This window comes from Panthera leo, chromosome D4 (genome assembly GCF_018350215.1).
Source record: "Panthera leo isolate Ple1 chromosome D4, P.leo_Ple1_pat1.1, whole genome shotgun sequence".
In the NCBI taxonomy this organism is placed as follows: domain Eukaryota; kingdom Metazoa; phylum Chordata; class Mammalia; order Carnivora; family Felidae; genus Panthera; species Panthera leo.
The window spans coordinates 6,403,850-6,430,167 of record NC_056691.1 but is presented as its reverse complement, the minus strand read 5'-3'; the positions used below and the strand labels follow the sequence as shown (position 1 = coordinate 6,430,167).

The following is a 26,318-nucleotide window of genomic DNA, read 5'->3' as shown; positions in this document are numbered from 1 at the left end:
GAGCCCCGCCCCGCCAGCTCATTAGCGCGAGAACCCGCGCCGCCTGCTGCTGCAGCAGCTCCGGGGCCACCGCGTGCGGAGGCGCCGCCAGTCTCCCCGCCGGCAGGTAGGGAGCGTCTTTCCCTCATGGGGTGCCCACCGCGGGATTCGCTAGCTGTCCCGGTTGGGGTTGGCGCTTTAAAAAATGCTCTTTAGACCTTTGGAATGGAGAGGGGAGGCGGACGTGGGAAAGCGTTGCTGGTTGGATGGGGCAATAGAGCAGATCAGCTGCATAGGTTAATAGGAAAAGCTAAAACGTTTAGCCTTTCGCCAGGTGGGATTCAGTTTTGCTTCATGTCAGTTTTGTAAGTATAAGTTTCCGCGCGTTCCTGAATATGGTCCTGACTTAGGTAGCAGAGTCTAGGGGGAAATTCCTAGGCTGGAGGTCGGACACCTGGGTCCTCGTCCATCCTCAGCTGCTCTCTGAGTACGTCGTACACCTGCAGCATCTCCTAAGGATCCCCTCCAACTGTAAGATCCAGGAAACCTCAATAGGAGTTCTTCGCGCTGCCTGCGCTGAGGACCTGCAGGAGACCTGCAGGCTCCAAATGGAGCCTTTGGACACATTGATCATGGTCTTTGTCTTATAACACATTGTTTCACCTTGTTTGCATCTAAGAAATACCTTGTATGATTTTCTGTGGATTAAACAGTCTTCTAAAATGTGATATATGTACCCACACATACTCATAGTATGTATGTGTATATATGTGTATGTATATATGTGTGTACATGTAGATACAGTTTTTTTAGTGGCTGCATCCCATGTTACTGGGTAACCAGGCAAAATTAATATCCCATTCTGGACATAAAGATTATTTACAGTGTTTTAAGTATCTTAGCCATTCAGTGAACATCTTTGAATGTAAATCTCTGGGATATTGCTGATTATTTCCTTCAGGCAAACTCTTGTAAGTTTAACTACTTAGGGAAAGAGCCTGAATATTTTAAAGCCCTTTTTTTAAGTTTTTAATGTTTTTAATGTTTATTTTATTTGGGGGTGGAGTAGGGGCAGAGAGAGAGAATCCCAAGCAGGCTCCGCACCATTAGCGCAGAGCCTGACATGTGTCTCGATTTCCACCAACCATGAAAGCATGATCTGAGCCGAAATCAAGAGTCAGAGGCTCAACCCACTGAGCCACCTTTTGAGGCAAATTGAAAAATCACCTTCAGGATAGTGCCACTTTCCATTGAAGTTGCCAGCAGTTTTTAAGGTCTATGATAGTCTAAAGAAAAAATTAGCCTTTTTTGGTGGAAGAGAGTAGGCAGAGGTTACAGGACAGTAGTTAGAGTGTAGTCTTACAGGAAGCCACAGAAGTACTGCTGGGATTTGAAGTCACCTGGGAATCATAGAAGAGGGTCTCAGGGTGACCGAGGGAAGGGAGTTGGGCGCAGGGTTTAGCTGGGTTTAATAGGTCAACTCTCTTGATCTATTGATGGGGTGGATTTTCATTTTGTAGTTACATTGTCAAACTCCAGGGAAAAAATTTTTTTTTAAATCAAATTATAGTTCATTTACATCAGGTAAAAGTCAAAGGAAACTCTAAACCAAACAGATATCAAGACACTGCTTACTCCTACTTATTGAGAAAGGAAGCTTGAATTCTTTTCCATCTTTTCCTCCTACCCTGGCTACCCTTGGGAGATGGAGGGGGTAGCATCAGTTCCAAAGGATTATACTGAGTTCCCCAGGCACAAACCTGCTTCCCCATCCAGAATGAACCATCATTTCTTTCCTAGTTCAAATTTCCTTGCTCTTTGAATGCTCTTGTCAGGGAATCCAGATATACCATCATAGTTTCTTACTTGAGGAAGATGTCAGTGTTCTCTTAGACCAGCTGCCCTGATGTTCCAGAGGGAATCCCAGGCAGGCTCCACACCATCAGTGCAGAGCCTGATGTGGGGTTCAAACTCATGAACGATGAGATAATGACTTGAGTCAAAATCAGAAGTTGGACACTTAACCGACTGAGCCAGCCAGGTGTCCCAGAATGTTCTTTGTCCTCGATCAACAATTCCACTTGGGGAAAGTCTATCCTAGGACCTAGCATGGGGCTGAGCACACAGTAGGCACTTCCCAGATATTTGCTGTATACACAAATATGTATGATATTTTTAAACAATCTTATGCCTAACTATAGGGGAAGTAACCATTATGGAAACAGTAAGATACTTACGAATATCATTCAGTAAAATGGAAAATGTTTGTATTGTAATACTAAATGAAAAAAAATGAGTGTTAAATGTAGGATAAGGTTATAATTGTTTTTAAAAAAATTCATAGGGGAAAGGACTAGAGGTAAAATATTTGCTAGAATGCTCATAATGGTTTCTCAGTCTTAGCACTGTTGACAGCTTGGCCTAGACACTGCTCTGCTGTGGTGGCTGTCCTGTGCTTTGTGGGATGCTCAAAGACAGCATTCTTGGAGACCAGCAATCCTCACCCCCACCCCACTGCACTTGGACACCAAAAATACATCCTGGCATTAGCATTTGTTTCCCAGGTTAAAGTAATGGAATAGTGGGTGATCTTTCCCTTCTTTTCTCATTTTCTTCAATGTGTTTATATTATTCTAATAATGAACAAAAAAACAGGAAAATAAATATCATTATTCTCCCTCAACTCTGATGCTTGAGGTTCCAGGGTTCTGTCCCTTCTGCTACTCTGCCTCACAAACATTCTGCGGGTTGGCAGGATGAAATGCTTCACTAAATTCATTTTTATGTTTTTCTGATATCTAAAGGGAAACATATCCATTTATTTGAAAATGTGCACACAGAAACACCAAAGAAATCATTAGTAAGATCATCTACTTTTTTTTTCTTTTTCTCCCATTCTTTCTTTTAAAAATTATAAAAAGGTGAAAACCTGCTTATCATCCCTTTGATTTCACTCCTAGAGGTAATCACCATCAGCGTGTTGGTATGGATTTTTCTGGGTATTTCCTATGTCTAAACACACACACACACACACACACACACACACAGATTTTTCTTTGTTTTCACTACAGTAGATTTCTGCTACATATACTGCTCTGCAAATTATGTTCTACAGCTTTGCAAAGTCACTACAATTCTATCCTTAATGGTATTACATTGTATGACTATAACAAAATTTATTTAACCCTTTAGGCTTTCTGGAGTATTCCCCAGTTTGGGGCTAGTGTTAGTAGTATCACCGGTTTACATGTATTGTTTATGTAGGTGTTCTTGTAGGATATATTTCTAGGAGAGGAGGTGAGAGCTCATATATCATATATACATTTAAAATTTTAATGGGCATTACCAAATTGCCATCCCAAAAAGGCTGTATAATTTCACATTCCTACCATTAGTGAGAAAACCCATTTGTTCATTTCTTACAAACACTAAATATTAGGAATCTTTATAATTTTGGCTAGGTTGATAAGTGAAAAATAGTACCTAATGTAAACTATACTTTTTTAAAAACTGTTGAGATTAAACATTCTTTCCTGTGTGTATATGTCATTTGTACTTCTTATTCTCTGACCTGTATGCTAGAACTTTTTGCTCATTTTCTGTTGAGTTGTATGTAGTTTTCTTTTTGATTTTTAGGAGCTATTTGTGTATTAGCCTAAATCTTCTGTCTTATATATGTGTAGCATAGATTAATTGATCAGTTGTGAGTTTTTGTATGTATACAAGAGGTCAAAGAGACCTTAAGAGGGAAAACTGACTTCTCAAAGTGTGTAAATACATGTATAATACAAGAGGGAGAATGTGTTAATAAAGAATAGAAAGAGTGACTGTGAGTTATTAACATCTTAGTATGAATTGGTTGGAGCCTACTGTTTATCCTTCTGACTCCTGCTACTTGTAGAATCAATTTTATTGAGAGAATAGGATTTATAATTTGGAATAAGTGAAGGACAGAAGAGGAGATTTAGAAGGATGGCCCCTGGGAGAGAGGTGGCGTGGTTGGGATAGTGCTATGGAAGGCTTGAGTAGTTAAGGGTAGAATGAAAATATTCAGGTGCCATGAAGGGGGGAAAAAAAGAGTTAAAAGGTGGGAGGTGTGGAAGTCAGACTCCCTTGAAATTTTTCACAGAGCAGGTTTGGATTTCCAGATATGTTCCACTGCAGAAAAAACATGAAATAGTTGAGAGGGTTTAGTGTAGTATTTTCTCCTTGGCGTCTTTTGAGTTCTAGTATAAGTTATTTTCAGACCTTGTAATTACATTTAAAGATTCTGGGAAGGGAAGGAAAAATAAGATAAAAAGAGAGAATGGGACAAACCATAAGAAACTCTTAAACACAGAGAACAAACAGGGCTGCTGGAGGGATGTTGGGTGGGGGGATGGGCTAAATGGGTGATGGGCATTAAGGAGGGCACTTGTTGGGATGAGCATTGGGCGTCATATGTAAGTGATGAATCACTGAATTCTACTTCTGAAACAAAAAAATAATAATAAAGATTCTCATCATAGTAACTTTTTTCCATTTGGCTTTATATGACTGTGGGATATTAAGTAAAGGTATTAAACTTCTAAATTCCCTATTGCACTTCCACATTTATGAATCAGGCATTGTCTGGTTATCAGAAGACTCAGTGAGAACTGCCAAGACCTGTCATCATTGAATAAAGCATTTTTCTTTTTGTGTTTTCCATAATTCGGTCACTCCAGAAAAATGAGGATATTTAGTGTCTTTGCATTCATGGCCTACTGTCATTTGCTGAAAGGTAAGACACCAGATCGTTTCATTAGGTTCTATATTTGAAATATTTTACCATAAGTTAAAAACTAAAATAATTATTTTAAATGGATGTCATTTTTTTTTAGAGAACATTCTGTTTTTCCTTCTTTGTTTCATAAACCCATTTCATTGGCCAAAGATACAGGGAATATGGTCAAACTGAAAGAAAGAAAACTTATCCATTAGCTATTTGTCTATTACCCATTATCCATTTCCCAGGGATAATTCCTGAAAATATCTGGGGAAATGGTCTATGTACGTACTTTTATTCATTTATTTTAAACAAGAACAGGATCGTTATATCCACCTTCCTCTGCAACCTGCTTTTCCCAGTGAGTATATTCTACAGAAGAATTATAGTATACGTTGAAAGTGTCAGGGTAACACAGTACTGGCATCCTCCTGAGACCCTCCCTAAATCTCCATACCCATGTACCTCTGGCTGGACAGCTGGTCAAGAGTTTAGGACAGTAAGAAAAGAGGACTGTTGGAATCTATCATTCAGACTGTCTAGAAGGTAAATAGGTATCCAACCAAAGGACATTATGGGGGTATCCGTATGAAACCAAGTATTCCTGGTTATAAGTACACCATCACCATGTCATATTTCTACAGTAATATAGTTTTATGATTTGGGGACAGCAACTTGTTTAGTGGATTTTACTATTCTGACTCATGGATGAGATTTAGGGTTCCAAAGTGTGCTCCAAAGCCACTAGATAAAATATGTATTTTAGGGAAGTAAGTCCTTGAACATAATGATCACATAAGTGACCAGATAAAGTGTAAACCCTGCGTCAGTCTGCAAATTTTTTGAGGAGTTTCCCATCTTCTGAAGACTGATCATCTTTCTCTTCAGCGTTTACGATCACAGTGTCCAAGGACCTGTATGTGGTAGAGTACGGCAGCAATGTGACAATGGAGTGCAGATTCCCCGTAGAAGAACAATTAGACCTGGTTTCACTGATCGTCTACTGGGAAATGGAGGATAAGAAAATCATTCAGTTTGTGAAAGGGAAGGAAGACCTGAAAGTTCAGCACAGAAGCTACAGTCAGAGGGCCCAGCTGTTGAAGGACCAGCTCTTCCTGGGGAAGGCCGCGCTTCAGATCACAAACGTGACCCTGGAGGATGCCGGGGTTTACTGCTGCTTGATTGGCTATGGCGGTGCTGACTATAAGCGGATTACTTTGAAAGTTCATGGTAAGAGTAGTCCCCAGGTGAAGAGGGCCCAGTCTTGATGAAAACCGTGTCCTGGTGCTGGGAACATTTCCTTCTTGCAAGTGGACCTCGATATCCATGGTGTCAGTCTGTTCATTCATTCCTTCACACACTCATCAGGGAGCATTCTGGGAACACTTCCTATTCAACAGCCCCCAGGAATCTAGAGCCAAACATGGCAGGGCCCTTTTTCAGTTCTTCTAAATATAAATTTCTAGTATTTACTTTTTTATTATTGTGAAAGTAATATATGTATTTGCAAATAATTCAGATACTATGGAGGGGAGTAAAATGAATTACAAAAGTGCCCTTCCTCCATTCACTGCCATTTTCCATGGCACACAAAGATGGCAACCACTGTTCATGTGTCCCTCCAGGAATTTTTTTATTCCACTATAATTTCTTAAAATTTTATGAAGTCTGCCATCATTTTCCTTCCTTTATGCCTCTCTGTGTCAAGTCCCAATTAATATGTTAAAAACAAACCCCACTATAAGGTTTACATTCAGAAAGACTTGAAGTCAGTCTATGTAGGCAAAAAATAATCCTACCGAATACAAAGGAAACTATTCTTCAGAGACAGTGTAAACTAGGCTCATTGGGCATATATTCATCTTGAAAATATGTACCACTGTTATCTTGGAGTGTTGCAGAGGAACTGTGAATGTCAAATTCCTGGGTACTGACCCACAGATATGTCATCAGGTCACTTAGGTTCAAAGTTTTGCATTGCCACTAGCTAAGAAAAGGAAAACACCTTCAACACCTTACTTGACCCCTACTGCTTTCACTGTTTAGATTCACAGAATTGAAACATGAAAGGATCCCAAGTAAGAGAAGCTAATCCAAAGTCCCAAAGAACAGAAATCTCCCCTAAGGGATCTTTTGCTCACATGCTTTCCACAGCAACATCCTGTCCATAGGCTTATTGAAATTATTATCTGATACTAAGCTGAAATCTGTTCTCTCTAGTCATAGTTTTGAGATTATCTGCCTGCCTTTTTTGTTTACTTGATGATCTTTTAGTATGTGACCAGAATCTAATCATTACCCTCCTTGCTCTTTCCATTCCTGGTTTACCCACCTTCCATTGGAAGATCAATTTTATAAGTAGAAAAAGTTTATATTTATCATAAAGGGATAACTGATTATTATAAACTCAAAATCAAAATTTTGTAGGAATTCGGAGAAATGCATCTATTTTATGGCACATTACTGAGTTTCTGATTCTGGATCAATTAGTACTACTGTTGTCAAGAAGATGTCACTTGTCTTGGGAAGTAGATCTAATTTTCATTATATTTTACCATATACTTCCCCAGAACAGCAAGCCGGTGAGATCCCAGGTTGGGATTTTCAACTTTCCTTCAGTCTGTCAGCAAATATCAGGCACTAACTGTTTCATGGCATTGAAGAAATTATCAAGGCTTAGCCCCATGAATGGCCAGCATGGCTGGATCTAGGTTGGAGAAAAAGAGCAAAACCCTGTGGTCAGGTAGAAGGAAGTATAGGGTATAAATTTCTGCTTCCAGAAAAGAGGGTCTCTCATCAGCCATTAGGGGGTATGCAGAGAGTGGAACAGTTGTCCTGTAGCGAGTGTGAGTGTTCTTTTAGGTCCTCTGGGCTCTGTAATGTCCCTTGTTGATCTGTGACTTCCTTTGCTATGGTTCAACATAATAGAAAACCTTATAGCCTTGATGGTTTTTCCAAGGAGGGGTTCCTAATGGAACAAAGCAGATGAACATCCAGGTTTGAGGGTCTGATTTATTTTTGTTTTTTAAAGTTTATTTACTTATTTTTGAGAGAGAGAAAGAATCCCAAACAGGTTCCATGCTGTCAACACAGAGCCCAACACAGGGCTTAATCCCACGAACTGTGAGATCATGACCTGAACTGAAATCAAGAGTCGGATGCTCAATTGACTGAGCCACCCAGGCACCCTGATTTGTTTTGACCATTCCATTTTGTATTATAAATTACTAACTTTGGCACCCTAGTCCCATCCCTCTTGTCATCTGTACACAGTGGTCTTGGGTGTTGAGTTGAACTACACTTGACAGCAAGCCAGCCACCAAGCTTCACATGCACTGAGGCAGAGTCATTCGTGGAAATGTCCTCTTTCATGAGCTTCACAACTCAAGCAGGTTAGAATTCCTGAGTCATCTCCATATGCAAATGATTTCACAGTAATGCTGTCAGGTTCCTTTCCCCATCACTGTCGACCTGAGTTAACAGCAGCTTTCCCACAGAGAGTTTACTCACCCTGGGATTTTAAAGGGGAAGCATTTCAAAACTGAAATGTGTAAGAGTTTAGTTTTAGATGAACTCAATTACTATATAGTTACCCTGATAAAGCTCATTTGTTCATACAAACCAAGGATTCATGTTGTCATTCCCCACCAACCGCATTTCTCCCCCAGATTCACCAGCCATCCCCATTTAGGTGTTCTCTGTAGTGTTCCTCCCCATCTAATGTATCACAGAACATACTTATCCCCATCTAACACATCATATAAATGTGCCTGTTCTGTTTGTTATCTCTCTCCTCTTTCTTGAATATATTTCGCACAAAGGCAGAGATTTTGGTTTGTTTAATCACTGTTTTATCCCTAGGACTTGGCATACAAGAAGAGTGTGACAAGAACACACACACACACACACACACACACACACACACAGTATTTGTTGAATGGGGTGCCTGGGTGGCTTAGTTTGTTAAGCATCTGACTCTTGATTTCATCTCAGGTCACGATCTCCTGGTTCATGAGATCGAGCCCCACGGTGGGCTCTGTGCTAATAGCATGGAGCCTGCTTGAGGTTCTCTCTGCCTCTCTCTGGCCCTGCCTGGCTCTCTTGTGCATGCACACATTCATTCGTATTCTCTCTCTCTCTCCAAACAAACAAACAAACAAACATGAAAAGAACATAAAAAATATATTTATTGAATGAATGAAGTATTTCCTCAAATAGGATAAGCCTAACCTTTTTGAAACATGAACAAGTTTGAATATGTGAAAATTTATTTCTGAGTCTGTTCATGAGGAATTGTCAGTACTTTCTGAAGAAGACTGTCTGAGGACACTTAAATAGAGGTAGTAAGGAGAGGAGCGGCAGCAGCTCTAGTAGCTGTCCTAGTAGTAACTGACACGTATGTAGTAGCTATTGCATCCCAGGCCCTGTCCTAAGCACTTTTCCTATATTAACTCACTTAACCCTCAAATGACTCTATGGGGTAGGAGGTCCATCATGGGGTAGGAGGATGCATGTTTTCACATTCAACTATCTCTGCAATCTAAGTGTGTCTTTCAATAGATGCCATCTTGGATTCAGTGATGGGTATGGTGTGATTCTCATTTTATGAATAAAGAAACTGAGCTCCGGGGCACCTGGGGGGCTCAGTTGGTTTAGCGTCTGACTTCAGCTCAGGTCATGATCTCACGGTTCGTGAGTTCGAGCCCTGCGTCAGGCTCTGTGCTGACAGCTCGGAACCTGGAGCCTGCTTTGAGTCCTGTGTCTCCCTCTGTCTCTGCCTCTCTGCTGCTTGCAGTCTGTCTCTGTCTGTGTCAAAAGTAAATAAAACATTGAAAAAAATATTTTTAAGAAACTGAGGTCTAAAGAAATTAAGTAATTTACCCAAATTCAGCTATTAGGTGGTAAAGCCAGGTTCTGAACTCAGGTAATCTAGCTCTTAAGTCTCTGTCCTTAATGACCAGGTTTTACCCCTTGTATTTATCCCTCCAGGGCATATATGGAATTGTATATTGACTTCAAAACTACTGTGAACTTTTCTTGGTCTTGATATGACCACTGGATTAGCACATGTGTGCTCTATATCTAGTAAACCAGTAGTCTGTAAATGTTTTTGGTAACCTACCCCATCAATAAAGTAGATTAGCTAATATGTGTGTGCAGTTATAAAGGATGTACTTGTGCTAATATAAAGGATATAGCATAAGAAATTGACTTTTTTAAAAGGTAAAAGAAGTTGAACATCGCTAATTTCATATGGTTCAACCTACTGCATTGTGCATTCCATAAATGTACAAAAATAGGGGGCTCTGGGGTGGCTCAGTCAGTTAAGCATCCAACTTCGGCTCAGGTCATGACCTCAGGGTTCATGGCTTTGAACCCCACCTAGGGCTCTGTGCTGACATCTGGGAGCCTGGAGCCTGCTTCAGATTCTGTGTCTTCCTCTCTCTGCCCTTCCCCTGCTCACATTCTTTCTGCCTCTCTCTCAAAAACAAACATTAAAAATATGTACAAAAATAGAAAATTTTAAAGGATGGAATAAAAATTTAACATACCGTATTTTTAATGCCTCGCTAATTATGATGATTCACTATCATTAGCTAATACTTCAAGGTGAAGTTCATTGTTAACAAAGTGGATGGTCTTGACAATCTTGAGGGTTTTTTTCAGTTTCAGGTGTACAATTTAGTGATTGAACACTTAACATCCAACATTAGGTGCTCATCACAACAAGTGCCCTCCTTAATCCCCATCACCTATTTCACCCATCCCTCCACCCACCTCCCCTCACGTCCCCTCTGGTAACCATCAGTGTGTTCTCTATAGGTTAAGAGTCTGTTTCTTGGTTTGCTTCTCTCCTTTTCTTTATGCTCATTTTTTTTGTTTCTTAAATCCCACATACCAGTGAAATCATGGTATTTGTCTTTCACCATCTTGTTTCACTTAGCATAATACTCTCTAGCTCCATCCATGTCATTGAAAATGGCAATATTTCATTATTTTTTTATGGTTAAGTAATATTCTGGTGTGTGTGTGTGTGTGTGTGTGTGTAGTGTGTTGTGTGTATATATATGCCGTATCTTCTTTACCCATTCATCACTCGATAGACATATGGGCTATTTCCATAATTTGGCTATTGTAGGAAACAGTATGGAGGTTCCTCAAAAAGTTAAAAATAGAACTACCCTATGCTCCAGCAATTGCACTACTAGGTATTTACCCAAAGGATACAAAAATACTAATTCAAAGTTATACGGGTATCCCAGTATTTATAGCAGCATTATCTACAGTCTTTAGGTTTTTCAAACCATCACCTTGTCAGGTCCAATTAGGCATTTACTCTTTTAACTTCATAAAGTGTCATTCCTGCCACTTCCTTGTGGTTTGTGCTTGAATTCTTAGTATTATCTTCCATCTTCAGTTTCTCTGCGGAGAAACTTTTAATTAGTTGTTCATTTTGTAAGCAGGTTCAGTCTACTTAAAATTAGATAATCTATAATAAGCCCCAAATGAGTCACTATTCTCCCTTTGGTGTTGTAAAACCTCCCTCTTCCCATATGACCCTCATGTGGCATATGAAGCAAGCCCCAGTATCAATTAGCAAAGCTTTAAGCTTAGATTATCTCTTAATTATTATGATAAAAATATGTATAAGTGGAAGTTCTCATATTTTCTTTTTATACCCAAATACATGTGCCCTACTTTAGAGACTGATACCGTGGATATCTAACCATGAGTAGAACCAATGCACTCATTTATTGGGCACTTAGAGGTATACCACATTTATACATTTTCTTAGCATGAAGCAACATTCTCCTTTATTATTCCATTAAAAATTATAGTAGAAGAGTAAAAAAGCAAACTTTTTACCTCTAATCCTTTACTGTTATCTGTGATTTTACTCTTGAAACTGAAATTGTCCAGAGATCAAGCTCTGTGCTATGTGAACTAGAACCTGTTACGGTAATATTATTGCAGGAGGTATATAATCAGTGGATTGATTGATTTATTTATTATTTTGAGAGAGAGAGAGAGAGCGAGCGCATGCAAGAGCAGTGTGTGGGGTAGAGGGAGAGAGACCATGTTAAGCAGACTCCACGCCCACTGCGGAGCTTGACGTGGGACTCAGTCTCATGACCCTGAAATCATGACCCAAGCCAAAAATCAAGAACTGAGCCACCCAGGTGCCCCAGTGGATTTATTTTTCTTAAAGAATTCTTGAACATAACAGATACAATGTTGAGGGCCCAAGTACTCATGAGAATACCATTCTTTATGTGTTTTGAAATTGTCATTATGTTGATTTCCAGTGTTTCTATTTGTGGTTTCATTAAGAGCACAAAAACATCACATCATTATTTCAGTTTTGTTTCTGGTTGTTTTGTATCAAATTTCTGTGAATATATCTTATCATAAAGCCATTGTTAGGCCTTTAGTAAAGGAATGGAAAGTTAAGGCTCTGGGTGAACCGCTAGTGATTTCACTGAAGCATTGGAAGTAAAATAAAGATTACCAGCATAATAATGGCTCGTTACCATGCTTGTAATGAAAAAACATGAATAAAGGTCTTAGGTGATGTAAATAGACTAAACAATCTACTAGAATAGTCAGTACACATGGTATCTTAATCCTAAAAGGGTCCTAAACTGATGAGCTAAATTTTAATTGATGATCTAAAATTTAAACTTTATATCTTGAGTGTAATAATTATTTAAATGATTTATTAAAATAGCCAGCATAGTGATGCCTGGGTAGCTTAGTCAGTTAAGGCATAGAACTCTTGGTTTCAGCTCAGGTCATGATCTCATGGTTCATGAGTTTGAGCCCCACGTGGGGCTCTGTGCTGACAGTGCAGAGCCTGCTTGGGATTCTCCCTTTCTCTCTCTCTCTCTCTCTCTCTCTCTCTCTCTCAAATAAATAGATTTTAAAAATAAATAAAATAAAGAATAGCATAAAAATGTTCAAAAAAGTAAGTACCATAATATGGAATTCTGGATGAGATCCTAGAATAGAAAAAGGACCGTAGGGAAAAACTAGTTAAATATAACAAAGTGTGAAGTTTAGTTAATAATAATGTACTAACATTGGCTCCTTAGTTATGACAAATGTAAGATGTCAGCAGTGGGGGAACTGGGTGATAGGTATGTAGGGACTCTGCACTATCTTTGGTGTAAATCTTTCTGTAAATCTGAAACTACTTTAGTATAAAAAATAAATTTAACCTTTAAAAAGTGTTATCAGGAACACATAGCAGTTTTTATAATGATATCATGCTCTTTTTCATACCTAATTTCTGATCCTTGACCTACAGTTGAAAAAGTGAATATTATGCTAAGTGAAATAAATCAGGTAGAGAAAGACAGATATCATATGTTTTCACTCATATGTGGAATTTGAGAAACTTAATAGAGGACCATGGGGGAAGGGAAGGGGGAAAAATAGTTTCAAACAGAGGAAAGCAAACTATAAGAGACTCTTAAATACAGAGAACAAATTGAGGGTTGATAGGGGGAAGGGGGAGGGGAAATGGGTGACAGGCATTGAGGAGGGCACTTGTTGGGATGAGCACTGGGTGTTGTATGTAAGCAATGAATCATGGGAATCTACTTCCAAAGCCAAGAGCACATTGTATACACTGTATGTTAGCTAACTTGACAATAAAGTATATTTAGAAAAGAAGAAGAAGAAAAATAGTAAAAAAAAAAAAAAGGTGAGTGACACATGAAAATCAGATTTTCTGTTTATTAAATAAAGTCTAAGAAAACTGTGCTGCCCAGCTGAAGAGGTTCAATGTTATGGAGATAGATTTATGGCAACAAAAAGAAAATATCCAGGAATAAATTTAAGAAGAAATGGTTTGGCCCTTTGTAAAAATTATAAAGCTTTCCTGAGAAACATACAAAGACTTGAGTAAATGGACAGACATACTTTATATTTGGATAGAAAGACTATTTGGTTTCAGGAAGACATTTCTCTTTAAATTAACCTGTACATTTACTTGAAGTCTAAATAAAAGCAATATGATTTTTATGGCAAGGTAGTTGTTCCTGTAAGTTCAAACTTAGCCCAGTTGTGAATAGAAGAGTTGAAGGAGGGGCGCCTGGGTGGCTCAGTCGATTAAACATCCAACTCCGGCTCAGGTCATGGTCTCACAGTTCATGGGTTCAAACCCCGTATTGGGCTCTGTGCTGACAGCTCGGAGCCTGGAGCCTGCTTCAGATCCTGAGTCTCCCTTTCTCTCTGCCCTTCCCCCACTCACACTTTGTCTCTCTGTCTCTCTCTCAAAAATAAATAAATGTTAAAAAAATTTTAAAAAAGAGTTGAAACAGAACTAACAGGGGTTCCCCACTGCTGAGACGTTTGAACATTAAGCTTATTTCTCTGAGAACCAGCCAGAATTGATACTTTTTCTAATGTAGACAGCATCAAGCTACATACATAGTTTTGTCCTAAATAAAAGCCCTGCCTTCTTTCTGCTCATGACCTAGCCCCATATCGAAAAATCAACCAAAGAATTTCTGTGGATCCTGTCACCTCTGAACATGAACTAATGTGTCAGGCTGAGGGTTACCCGACCGCTGAAGTCATCTGGACAAACAGTACCCATCAAGTCCTGAATGGCAAAACCATCATCTCTGTTTCCAACATGGAGACAAAGCTTTTCAATGTGACCAGCACGCTGAGAATCAACACAACGGCTAACGAGATTTTCTACTGCACTTTTCTTCAAAGATCAAGTCCCGAGGGAAACAGTACTGCTGAGTTGGTCATCCCAGGTAATATTCTGAAATGTCTCAACTAAAATGTGCCTACTGCTGTCCCCTGGCCTCTAGCACGATGCGTGTTCACTGTAGGCATTCATGTGTTAAATAGATGAATGCATGTATTACACTGTATTTAAAAAATGCTTCCTCACCTCCACTCATCTGAGTCCTATTGCTATTTAATAAGCATTCAGCAAATACTATTGAATACGCCCTATGTTCCAGGTATCAGGGGTTCATAGAAAAGTAAGACACCATTCAGGCTCTCCAGGAAAAGGAAAAGTTAAACAGATAAGGCAACCCCATTCCATGTAGGAAATGCTCTTATGGCTGAGAGAGTCTGGGGGAGTATCTGAAAGGAAGACTCAACACAGGCAGGGTTTCAGGAGTCCAGATCTGAGCACATCAGAGCTGCTCCTTTCTTTCCAGGGTTTCTCCGGTAGCAAGCAAATGGAAATCTATCCTATTCTAAATGGTACAGGTCATTTCTCCCCATCTGTCCCCCAACCCCAGATATAGTCTATGACATTCCAACTCAAAGCAGTCTGCTGAGCACTTAAGACATAAGAGACTCAATTTCTGCATGTGTCACGCTCCCTCTACAGCAATAACCTGTCAGGCAGGGTTATCCTAGGGGTAAATAAGCTACAGCATGTGAGAGGGATTTGAGACTCTTGCCTGCGCAGACTCCGTTATTGTTTTCCTTACTACCCTACAGAAGTGAGTAAGGTGGGATACAGAGTCTGGTGAGAGGCTCAGACCTTTAGAGAGAGACAGGAGAGTACGATGTTAATGTAACCCCAGAGGTGTTCTGAGAAGCACTTCTCAACGCCCCCTCTTCTACTAGATGTTATCAGTAAAGCTTCAGTTACTTAAGAAAAAACAACTAAGAGGGGTGCCTGGGTGGCTCAGTCGGTTAAGCGTCTGGCTCTTGGTTTTGGCTCAGGTCATGACCTCATGATTTGTGAGTTCGAGCCCCACTTGGGCTCTGCACTGGTATTGTGGAGCCTCCTTGGGATTCTCTCTCCCTCTCTCTACCCTGCCTTCCCCAGTTTGTGTGTGCTCTTTCTCTCTCTCTCTGTCAAATTAAATAAATAAACTTAAAAAAAAAAACAAACTAAGAAATTAGGTGGAAAGGTCAAACAATAGGAAAAGGTAAATAATACTGGATTGGTCCTGTGAATGAAAAGAGCAAAAAAAGTTTAGAAACTTAAAGAGATGCTCTTACTGGGTTATGAGTCACTTTGGTAGGGGCTGCTCTCATGGGCTCCTGCCATTTAAAAGTTGTTTTATGACAGCTAATTTGTGGGAAGGCTTACAGTAACTCGCCTAATTGCTGGTGTTTGTTTCCTCATCTATAACCTGCGATTTTATTTTAATATCTTACATGCCTAACTCAACTTAACTTTGAGATTGAAATAAAATAGATATAAACAGGTTGTAAACTGTAAGCTCTTAAAGAAAGGTTGACCACTGTGTGGTTTTAAAGCTTGAATTAGGCCGTCAGGGATCATGACTAATGGTTAGGAGGTGGGAATTAGCAGTATCTGAGCATCATGTGCTGAGGGAACCCCTTTTCCTCCTGCACGGAACCCCAGACAGATTGGTGACAGGTATGAGTGATTGGATGGCCCGAGATGTTCAAACTGAGAAATAAAAGGTAGCCTGAAAAGGCCTTTAGTGGCGGCCACGTGTACGGGGAGGCAGGAGCTCTCTGCCAGGACCAGGTGGCCTTCATGTCCCATCTCCACCACGTACAGCAAGCCATTGGCTTCTGCATTAAAGAATGCGAGGAGAATAATAAGGCTCCAACGTGGTACTGAGCTGCTGTGGTGAGCACTTCACAAACGCTAGCCTCGCAATAAATTTATTATCATTTCCATTTTGTGGGCCGGTTAAAGGATTTGCCTGAGACCTCAAAGCTAGGGAGTGACAGCAGAATTGAACTCCAGGCCCGTCTGTCCAAAGCCTGGGCTTCTTTCTCTTTTCCGTGCTGTTCCCATTCTCATGTCGAAGGCATCTCGCCATTCTGGCCACTCGCTGGCCTGGCACTTTTGGCCACCTCAAGCTGATCTGAATTAAACCTCAAGGATAGTTATTCTCTCGACCCCTTCCCGTCAAAATGTTATCTTCAGTTTCTCTTTCTCTTTTGTTTTTCAGAACCATTTCTGGCTCCAGCAAATGAGAGGACTCACTTCATGATTCTGGGAGCCATCCTGTTGTTTCTTGTCGTGGTCCCGGCTGTCACTTTCTGTCTGAAGAAACAAGATGGTATATCTTTTATTGCAGTTGGGCCGCCGGGCATATGGGCAAGCGTATGGGGTGCTGTTGTTGCCACAGTGGCTCTTATAGGCAGAGCCAGGGCTGCTAAGTCTTGTGTAATGTGCAGGATAGTCCCATGTAGCAGGGGGCCCTCCCGCCCCAAATGTTAGTGGTGGCCCCACTAGGAAACAATGATTTATAAAATGCTGCCTTTCTATTAGCATTCACTTCTAAGGCCAGCTTTCAGTTATGCAAAGTAGGTCTTAGCTGTGCTAGCGTGTGAACCTGTGTGTCATGCGTCACTCCAGTCCTGCTCCTTTCGCTGTTCTGCACCATTGCTTACATTGAGGATGGCAGTGAGCCCTTGAAGTAGCATTTCCAAGGGGGTGACAGTTGGATCACGGCTGCAGGGAAACCTGATTTGCCTTTGCAGCGTGTCCCAAAGACATTCCGCTGTTGAGCAGAGATGGCAGTGAGGCCGAGCAGGATTGCGGGGTGAAGAGCGTGTGTATGGGGGTGAGGGCGGGAGAATGGGTGTGTACACAGGGTGAAGAAGACCACGCGTCATACAATTTCTTTCCATCATGCAAATAACCACAGACTTAGAGTAGGAGAGGAAAAGCTAAAATACCTGCCGGTTTCGGTTGAATTTAAGTCTTGCATTAGTTGTACTGCTGTATTGAGTTGGTTTCTGGGCACCCTGAGGAATAAAGATAGTTTTTCCTGTAGAGCTGTGATACTCCTACCATAGAGTATTTTATAAGATTTCTGGCTGAGGGTGCTATATAGTTTTTGAAATAATTTGCATGTGTTTCTCTATTTGCCCATGGGAACAATTAGAATCCAGGAAATTGAATCTATTCAAATAATTTCCTCCCATTTTAAGATGATTCAAAGTAGACATTTCCCCAATACTTTGAGAAGTATATCAGGGGATCCAATGATGATCTGTGTGTAGAATTATCTGAGGTCAAATAGGGAAGTGGAGGATGGAAGGGAATTCCAATGGTGGTTGAGAAATTCCCCACAACCCCTAATAGGGTGAGTGGATACGGGAAAGTGGTGTAATTAAGTGGAGGTCGGCTGTTTCTAAAGAATACGTATTTAACAGAACTGAGACAATGAGCCAGAATGTAAGGATGAAGTTTCAATGATATGATGACCCTGAAATGGAGTTGATTTGTCCAAGGAAGTGACTATTGCCACCTTGCATTTTGAATATTTCCCCATGAAAAATAATTTTTGGCATTAGGAATGACTAGAAAACTAGTGTATAATAAAGTACCTTGGAATATGGTCCATCTCTGAGGGAAGGATGGAGAATAAAAGTATATACTGCTAAAAAAAAATCTCGGAGCAGGGCACCTGGCTGGCTCAGTCAGGAGAGAATATGACTCTTGATCTCAGTGCTGTGAGTTTGAGCCTCACACTGGGCATAGAGATGACAACTAAAACAAACAAACAAACAAACAAACAAACAAACTTAAAAAAAAAAAAAAAGAAAGAAAGAAAATCTAGCAGCAAAAGAATATGCCCTAAACTGTTGAATTGACCTCAGGGGTTGGAACCCATGGAATAAATTTGGAAGTCTACCAGATTTCCTAGGGGATTAAAAATGTTTCCTAAGAACCTGGAATTTAAACTTGAGTCACTGCATGGGATGTAGAGTTATGTTATATGGGGATAAATATGATTTGTTGTTTTCTTTTTTTTTTTTTGAAGTGCGAACGATGGATGTGGAAAAATGTGACACCACAGATATGAACTCAAAGAAACAAAATGGTAAGAATATTAGCAGGGGTGAGGAAGCTGAAGGAAAAAGAAACAAAAAGTTGACAAGAAGAAAGCCATCAGCTATAATCTCCCCTCACTGTAAAGAATGCTGGCTGTTAGAGCGACGGGCTCCTCCTTACCTCCACCTGCGATAAGGGGCCTCCTCTCACTGTCAGCCAGGAGACTGAGGAACAGCCCTGGTCCACAGCTTTGGGGATGGCAGGAGGACGTAACTTCTCTCTGCTAAATTTTTATTGCTCTGGATCCTAACACCTCCCTGCAAAAGGGGGGACCAAGTTGAGTTACGTGGGTGGATGACAGATGGATAGATGATAGAGAACTTGAGTAGCAGTCACTGTGTTAACTGCATAGGCAGTTCCTTATTTAATCTCTCCCCCACAAAATCAAAGAGATAAATACTGGAATATTCCCCATTTTATAGTAGAGAAAACATAGGGTTAAGAAGATCATGTAAATTGCCCAAGAACACATACCTGACAAAAATCAGGCTTTGGAGCCCGCTAGCCTGACCATTGATCCTTACTCTTAACCTGTCCACTAACATTCATTTCACCACAGATGTCTGCATTGACAAAAGGTAGAAAGACCTCACCCAGCTGATTGAACTAAGAAGAAAGGTTTATTTTTTTCAAGTTTATTTTATTTATTTTGAGAGAGAGAATCCTAGCAGGCTCTACACTGTAGCCCAGAGCCCAGGCTCAAGCTCATGAACCTTGAGATCATGACCTGAGCCAGAATCAAGAGTTGGAAGCTTAACCAACTGAGCCACCCAGGCACCCCTGAACTAAGAAGAAAGTTATATTAAGATTTCTAATTCTTTCTAAAAAAAATTTTTTTTAATGTTTATTTTTGAGAGGGAGAGAGACAGAGACAGAGTGCGAGTGGAGGAGGGGCAGAGAGAGGGAGACACAGAATCCAAAGCAGGCTCCAGGCTCTGAGCTGTTATCACAGATCCCGATGCAGAACTCGAACCCATGAATCACGAGATCATGACCTGAGCCAAAGTCTAATGCTTAACTGTCTGAGCCACCTAGGCACCCCTCTAATTCTTTCTAATTCAGATAGAAATGAAACTTCATGACAAACCCAAATTTAAAGGAATCTAATTAGTTTGGATAAGCCCAGGCAGGTCTCATTATGCTGTCCATCCCACTCAGTTGTTTTGTAAAACCAGTGAACGTTAGGAGCATCTTAGGGTGACCAGCCATCTCTCTCCATTTGCCCAGAATTAAGGGGTTTTTCAGGACATGGACTCTCAGTTTTAAAACTAGGACAAACCTAGGTTGATCACCCTTTATGCTGCAGAGGTAACTGGACATAAACATAATTTGCCTCTTTCTCTTACTGCAAATTTATTATATCATCTAGCAACCATGAGTTATGTTTCTCATGATCACTCTCCAGATCTACAATTTGAGGAGACGTAATCCAGCATTGAAATTCCTGATCTTAAAGCAGGGATTCTCAGCCTGTGGTTTGGGCTCGTCAGGGGTAAGCATGACCAGAGGAATGCGGAGGGCCAGGCGAACTGCAGACGATGTCGGATGTGAGAGGCCCAAGCACTGAAAAGTGGAAGCCAGGAGAGAAGAGGAGAACAAAGCAAGGTGTAAGCAGGGGTCACCTGCCAGGAAACCCTGTGGCCTCAGCATGACTGGGGCCTCAGACTTACGGGCACCCGAGAAAGAGAGAGGACACTTCCAAATTGTCCGTCGCTCATCCTAGGAAAACAAGTTGAGATTCCCTGATTTAGTGGTCAGTTCCTACAGAAGTGCCCGTTGGCTTCACCAGCATCTCTATTTGTCGTCTGTGTTATTGAGAGCCCCAGTGTTGCAGCAATATTTAAGTATGTTATTTCTATTTATTTTGAGTGTGTGGAGTCTTGTCATGTGAGTGTGGTTGTGAGTGATTTCTTTTGAAGGAATACTATGGTGGAAGTTAAAATTTTGCCACGGAACTAAACTGCTTAGTGACTTGGGTGTGTTCAATAAGATGTGTAGTGTTTTTAAATTTTTTGGTAATGTTTCTTTATTTTTGAGAGAGAGAGAGAGAGAGAGAGAGAGAGACAGTGGGTGAGCAGGGGTGGGGCAGAGAGAGGGGGAGACACAGAATCCGAAGCGGGCTCCAGGCTCCGAGCTGTCAGCACAGAACGCATCTCAGGGCTGGAACCCATGAACCATGAGGTCATGACCTCAGCCGAAGTCGGACACCTAACTGACTGAGCCACCCAGGTGCCCCAAGGCGTGTAGTATTTATAAAGTGCTTGGTATCCACCACAGCTACCAGGACGTAGGAAGCATAGAGAACAGACTGATGGTTTGTATAGGATATTACCTTATTTAGCCCCCCAGTACTTTGGTTGACATGAAAACTCTTCCTCTCACACCTTAAGGCGAGGTATGTTACTGCAGTGTCTGTTCCATTTTACCTCTCAGCATTACAGCCATGTGGCATCCTCACACACAATGTCACATAATGCTTGTGACAACTGTATTGTGGTAGGCACCGTTGCTACCCCCATTTCACGGTGGAGGGAGAGGAGGGATAAAGTAACTGGCCCGAGCCAGTAAATATCACACCTGAGATTTCCACAGCTGTCACTCACTGGCCCTTTAGAAGACAGTTGAGGGCTGTGTTTTGCTTTAAGCAATTCATTCATTCAGCAGAGACATTTAGGAAGTGCCCTTGCACGTCCAGCACTTTGCCGGGCCGTGACTGAAGAGGACAAAGTAGCTCTCCTCAAGGAGCTCGTGGCATGGAGGAGTGATGGGTCAGAGAATATATTATTACAACTTAGTGCAGCGTCATAGTATAAGGTACCGGAGGACCGCGACGGTGTGGAGAGTCTGGAAAAGCCTCCAAAAGGAGGGATGCCAGTCAGTGTGTTCCTCAGAAGCTGAAAATACGTTTTCATAATCCAAGTGATTTTAGTTTATGAGGAGAAGTCAGCATTTTTAAAAATTGTGGACGATAACTCTTGAATCCCTTTTCTCTCATTGTATTTACCTCTGATTTACTTACCTTTGCCCTGCAGTCTGATGTCGATATATGTCGTGTTGGTATTATTTTTAGCAGTTCTTTCTTTTTACTTAAGTGCTGTTGAATTTTGAATTCCTCTCTTTCCGTGATTCAGAATTCAGGTCTAAGAGAAGACATTAAAAAGTCTTCATTCCATTCTCGCCGTCGAGTTTTCCTTTGCAGAAGCAACCATCCCTGCCTTTTATTTATGTGGTCTTCTAAAGACCATCTCTGAATATATGTAGAAATATGTATGAAAAGTATGTCTTTTATTTCTTTCTCTTTTTCACGTAAGTGGTAACACACTATTCACCTGCTGTGCGCTTTGCTATTTTTATTGAATATATTATTCCTCATGTAGCGGCTGGAACCAATGTGAAGTTCCCAGAGGCCGGGCGTCATGTCTTCTTTGCTTCTTTGCTTCTTCCATAGCCTGTTAGTATCTTTTCTAAGACTTAGTACATCCTAAATATTACTTCATCCACATTTAGACAACAGCATTTGTTGAGTGCTCTGTGACTGAGTTTGGATTTGGTTTCTGTTGTGTTTCTCAAAGTGAAACCCTTGGGTTCTCCAGGGTACACGGGGTCAACCTAGTCCTAAGGGCTGACTTTAATACTAATTCTCTACGACCAAATCATGTGTGGAACTTGTTTTTTCCTCTCTGTTTTCTCTTGAGTATAAACTAGACTTTGATGTTGCAGTTGCAAAACTACATGAGTGGGTTTTATTGTGTTTTGTTTTTTGTTTTGTTTTTGTTTTTTTGAAATTCCAGTACTGTACTTTGCCTCTCACCTGTGCTAGAAAAGGTGAGCCTGAACCCTTGAAAAGGGCTGTGCCTGAACCCTTGAGTCCTACCAGTTCTCATCACTACAAAGATCCAAGATACTGCTTTTCAGAACTTTGAATTTACATGCCCTCTCTGGAGGCCCCAGCGTATTCCTTCTGTCTTCGCCATCTACCTGTGTTATCAACAAGGAAAACCTTTGCTTTGCCACATGTCAAGGCTGAAGAAACAGAATCTCCAACAGAACAGAACTCCTTCTGTTCTCTTTTTGTACACGTTCATTTGTACAGCATCCGTTGTTTGCGTGACTGTATCCTCTGTGTGAGGTACAAGAGAGGGTTCTGGCTGAGTTGGAGGACAGTCTGTTCACTCCATTCCTAAATGTTAATGCCTTCTTGTGGTGTTAGATTTGTAAGGCACTTTATATCTTTGTCTTGTGTTTCACTGTAAAAGACATAGGCAGAGAGGATACTTAGTTCTGCGTTTTAATTGTCATTATTTACACCTGCATTAATTTAATAAAATATTTATTTTGTTCCTCGGTGCACCAGCCTGTCCATTTTCTTGTTTTCTAGGTTTTAGAAAACCACGTCCAGTTTAATATCCTGGTGGGAAAAGTTGCTTAGAATATCTGCAGCTACCTTCCTAGTAATTTTTTTCATAGCTGCCATTTATGTTGCATACTCTTGAGTTAAGTGTGATGAAATCGATCAAGAGAATTATTTGTTTAAAAAGGATGTATTGAAAGTTTTCATTCTCTCTTACTCGATAGCTTCTTTTAGGACAATACCAAGAAAAGAGTCAAAGTTGTGTCACAAAAATTGAAGATCTGAGGGAGGAAGGAGAGGAGGGAGGATGAGAGGGAGGGAGTGGTCCTCAAGACAGCTCTGAGGAGGGGCGCCTGGGTGGCTCAGTGGGTTAAGCTTCTGAGACTCTTTATCTCGGCTCAGGTCATGATCTCAAGGTTTGTGAGTTTAAGCCTTGCATTGGGCTCTGTGCTAATGGCACAGAGCCTGCTTGGATTCCGTCTCTCCTTCTCTCTGCCCCTCCCCTGCCTGTGCTTACTCTCTCTAAAAAAACAAAACAGACAGCAATAAGGAAACTGAAGGGGCTTTCCTCTCAGAGAGTCCTCTTCGCAGGACAGTAAACATGGACATGAAGGCCAATGCCTGTAAAGCTGGATGTATTCCAGTCTTCACACTCTGAAAGGGAAGTGAGACATCTTAGCGTGAAGTCAAGTGGAGGGTTAAAGCCTGGTCTAGGATGGGGCCATAAAAAGATTTGTAGTTTTATTTATTATTATTACTATTTAAGTTTATTTATTTATTTTGAGAGAGAGACCGCATCAGCGGGGCGGCGGGGGTGGGGGGAGAGAGAGAAAGAGAGGGGGAGAGAGAGGGGGAGAGGGGGAGAGAGAGAGAGAGAGAGAGAGAGAGAGAATACCAAGCAGGCTCCACACTGTCAGCGCAGAGCCCAACGTGGGGCTGGAACCCACGAACCATGAGATCATGACCTGAGCTAAAGTCGGAAGCTTAACCGACTGAGCCACCTCAGTGCCCCAACCAAATATATTTTTATCTAAATATTTTAGAAAACTTAGATTATTACTATTTTAAAAGTTAGAATTCAGAGTTAACTTTTGCACAATTGCTATCCCTGGCCATATTTGTGAAGACAGATGCATTCCATTTTTATGACTTTTCCCTGCTCCAGGCCTCCAGAGTTTCAAGGAAATCAGTAAACCAACTTACCCTTATTATAATTTAAATATTCTCAGAATTATTTATATTTTAAAAGAAACTAAAGTTTGAGGAAACTGAAACAATTGTTAGTGGTGAGGTTTTGTCATTAAAAGTCATGATAATTACCGTTTATTGGGCACGTACTTCAGGCTAGACACTGGGATTATATTAGCTCATCTAATGCCATGGGCTGGTGATGAGATATACCAAGCAATAGTTTTTATTATAATTCTTGCTGATTATTTACTTATGTCTTTTCCCTCAACAGAAAAATATAAAGTGGTCATTTAAAAGTAATGTATATAAGACTACTATGACATAATTTCGAATGGAGAATAGGTGGCCAAATTGGCTGAAATGTACATTTCTTGGTTTCTTTTTTTCTCATTTAAGTTAATTTATTTATTTTGAGTAAGAGAGAAAGAGAGTGTGAGCGAGTGTGCAAGTAGGGGAGGGGAGAGAGAGAGAGAATCCCAGGCAGGTTCCTCACTGTCAGCGTGGAGCCCGATGCAGGGCTTGCCCTCGCGAACCGTGAGATCGTGACCTGAGCCGAGATCAAGAGTCAGATGCTTGCGGCGCCTGGGTGGCTCAGTCAGTTAAGCATCCAACTCTTGATCTTAGCTCAGGTCATGATCTCACGGTTTGTGGGATCGAGCCTCACATCGGGCTCTGTGCTGACAGCATGGAGCCTGCTTGGGATTCTCTCTCTCTCCCTCTCTCTCTCTGCCCCTCCCCTGCTCTCTCTCTCTCTCTCTCTCTCTCTCTCTCAAAATAAAAAAAGAGAGAGACACTTAACCCACTGAGCCACCCAGGTGCCCCTACACTTCTTGGTTTCTTAATTATGAAGTTATCATATTTTAGCTCCATTTTTTCATCAATTTATGATCTGATTGCAGATTCTGTAGTATAGAAGAATGGAATTAAATGAAGCAGAAGTTCAGAACCTCTATCTCCATTGAAGAAAACACAGATCCCCATCTTCCTCCTTCTAGTCAGTGTCATCTTTCTGGATCTTTCTAGATCTCTTGCAGAAAATGAGAGTCAAGGCTGCGGAGATGGGCAGCAGTCTGGTGTGGAGTTAAGTCTCATGCAGGCCTCAGGATTCAGCCCCTCAGTAGGGCCTTTCAGGCCAGGTGGCAAATCTGGGGATGATCCAGATAGGGAGGGGAGATGAGATGTTAAGACCCTAGGCACTGCAGAAGGGACACCCCCTTCAAGGCTATGCCTCAAACAATAGGCAGCCACATCCTGGCTGGAGGGAAGGTAAACGGAGGTGAATCTGATCTTGCATCATCTCCAGGCTGGAGACCAGCTGAAGGATCACACTCTCAGATCCAGTGCCTTGAGACTCCTGGGGATGACTACGATGGTGGCAAAACCGAGTTAGGACAGTGTTCTGGTGCCTCCATTTTGGGGAAGGAAAATTCTCAAGAAGTAAATGGGTTTACCAGAAGAAGTCTTTGTGTCAGGATTGTGGCAAATCTTAACATATTAATCTGATTTTGCTTCCTGTATTTCCCTCTACCTCTGTTCTCCTTCTTTGTAGTCTAGGGGTTGATTTCCCTTCCCCAGCCCATGCCAAAGATGAGATATAGTGCCACTTAAAAAAAAAATTTTTTTTTTAATGTTTCTTTATTTTTGAGAGAGAGAGAGAGCATGCATACAAGTGTGAGAGGGGCAGAGAGAGAGAGAGAGAGAGACATAGAATCCAAAGTAGGCTCTAGGCTCCGTTCTGTCAGACCTGATGCGGGGCTCGAACTCACAAACCACGAGATCATGACCCAAGCCGAAGTCGGACACTTAACCTACTGAGCCACCCAGGCACCCCACAAGTGCCACTTTAATACTTGAAATTCCACTCATGTTTCTTCACAGTTCCATTACAACCATATCCGTGGGTCACAATTACTTGTTGGCCAACTTCTCTAGGCCAGGCATTTACAAGGCATAGCAGAGGAGTCAAAGATGTGAAATGTGGCCACTGCTTTCAAGAAGCTTACAGTCTAACTGAAGACATAATACATAAATTCAAGAAGAATTAAGTCATAATTCAAATGTTGGAGAATATGAGACTTGAAGAAAATGTCTCAGGACAGTGAGAAGAGAGGACAGCAAACATTATAAAGTAGAAGAAGGAGGAAATCATTGGTGCCAGAAACTTTCACCAATGAGGCCAGATTCAACTTGGACCCTGGAGAATGGAGAAGATGCCTGCGTCTGATGGTGTGCGT

General features: G+C 41.1%; 1 protein-coding gene across 1 annotated transcript; it reads left to right on the top strand.

Moving 5' to 3' along the window:
- The first annotated feature begins 59 nt into the window (after window positions 1-59).
- On the top strand, window positions 60-20,600 carry CD274 (CD274 molecule). Its single transcript, XM_042913504.1, has 7 exons — window positions 60-106; window positions 4,686-4,741; window positions 5,615-5,956; window positions 14,212-14,499; window positions 16,648-16,758; window positions 18,472-18,531; window positions 19,948-20,600. Exons 2-7 carry the CDS (start codon window positions 4,690-4,692, stop codon window positions 19,968-19,970), a joined length of 876 nt encoding a protein of 291 aa, XP_042769438.1. The 5' UTR covers window positions 60-106; window positions 4,686-4,689; the 3' UTR covers window positions 19,971-20,600.
- Window positions 20,601-26,318: the final 5,718 nt, after the last annotated feature.

Excerpts from the sequence above, each read along its gene's own strand:
- CD274 (XM_042913504.1), top strand. The coding sequence starts at position 4,690 with ATGAGGATATTTAGTGTCTTTGCATTCATGGCCTACTGTCATTTGCTG. Across the intron at positions 5,957-14,211 it reads GATTACTTTGAAAGTTCATG|CCCCATATCGAAAAATCAAC; the intron begins GTAAGAGTAGTC and ends CTCATGACCTAG. Across the intron at positions 14,500-16,647 it reads TGCTGAGTTGGTCATCCCAG|AACCATTTCTGGCTCCAGCA; the intron begins GTAATATTCTGA and ends TTTGTTTTTCAG.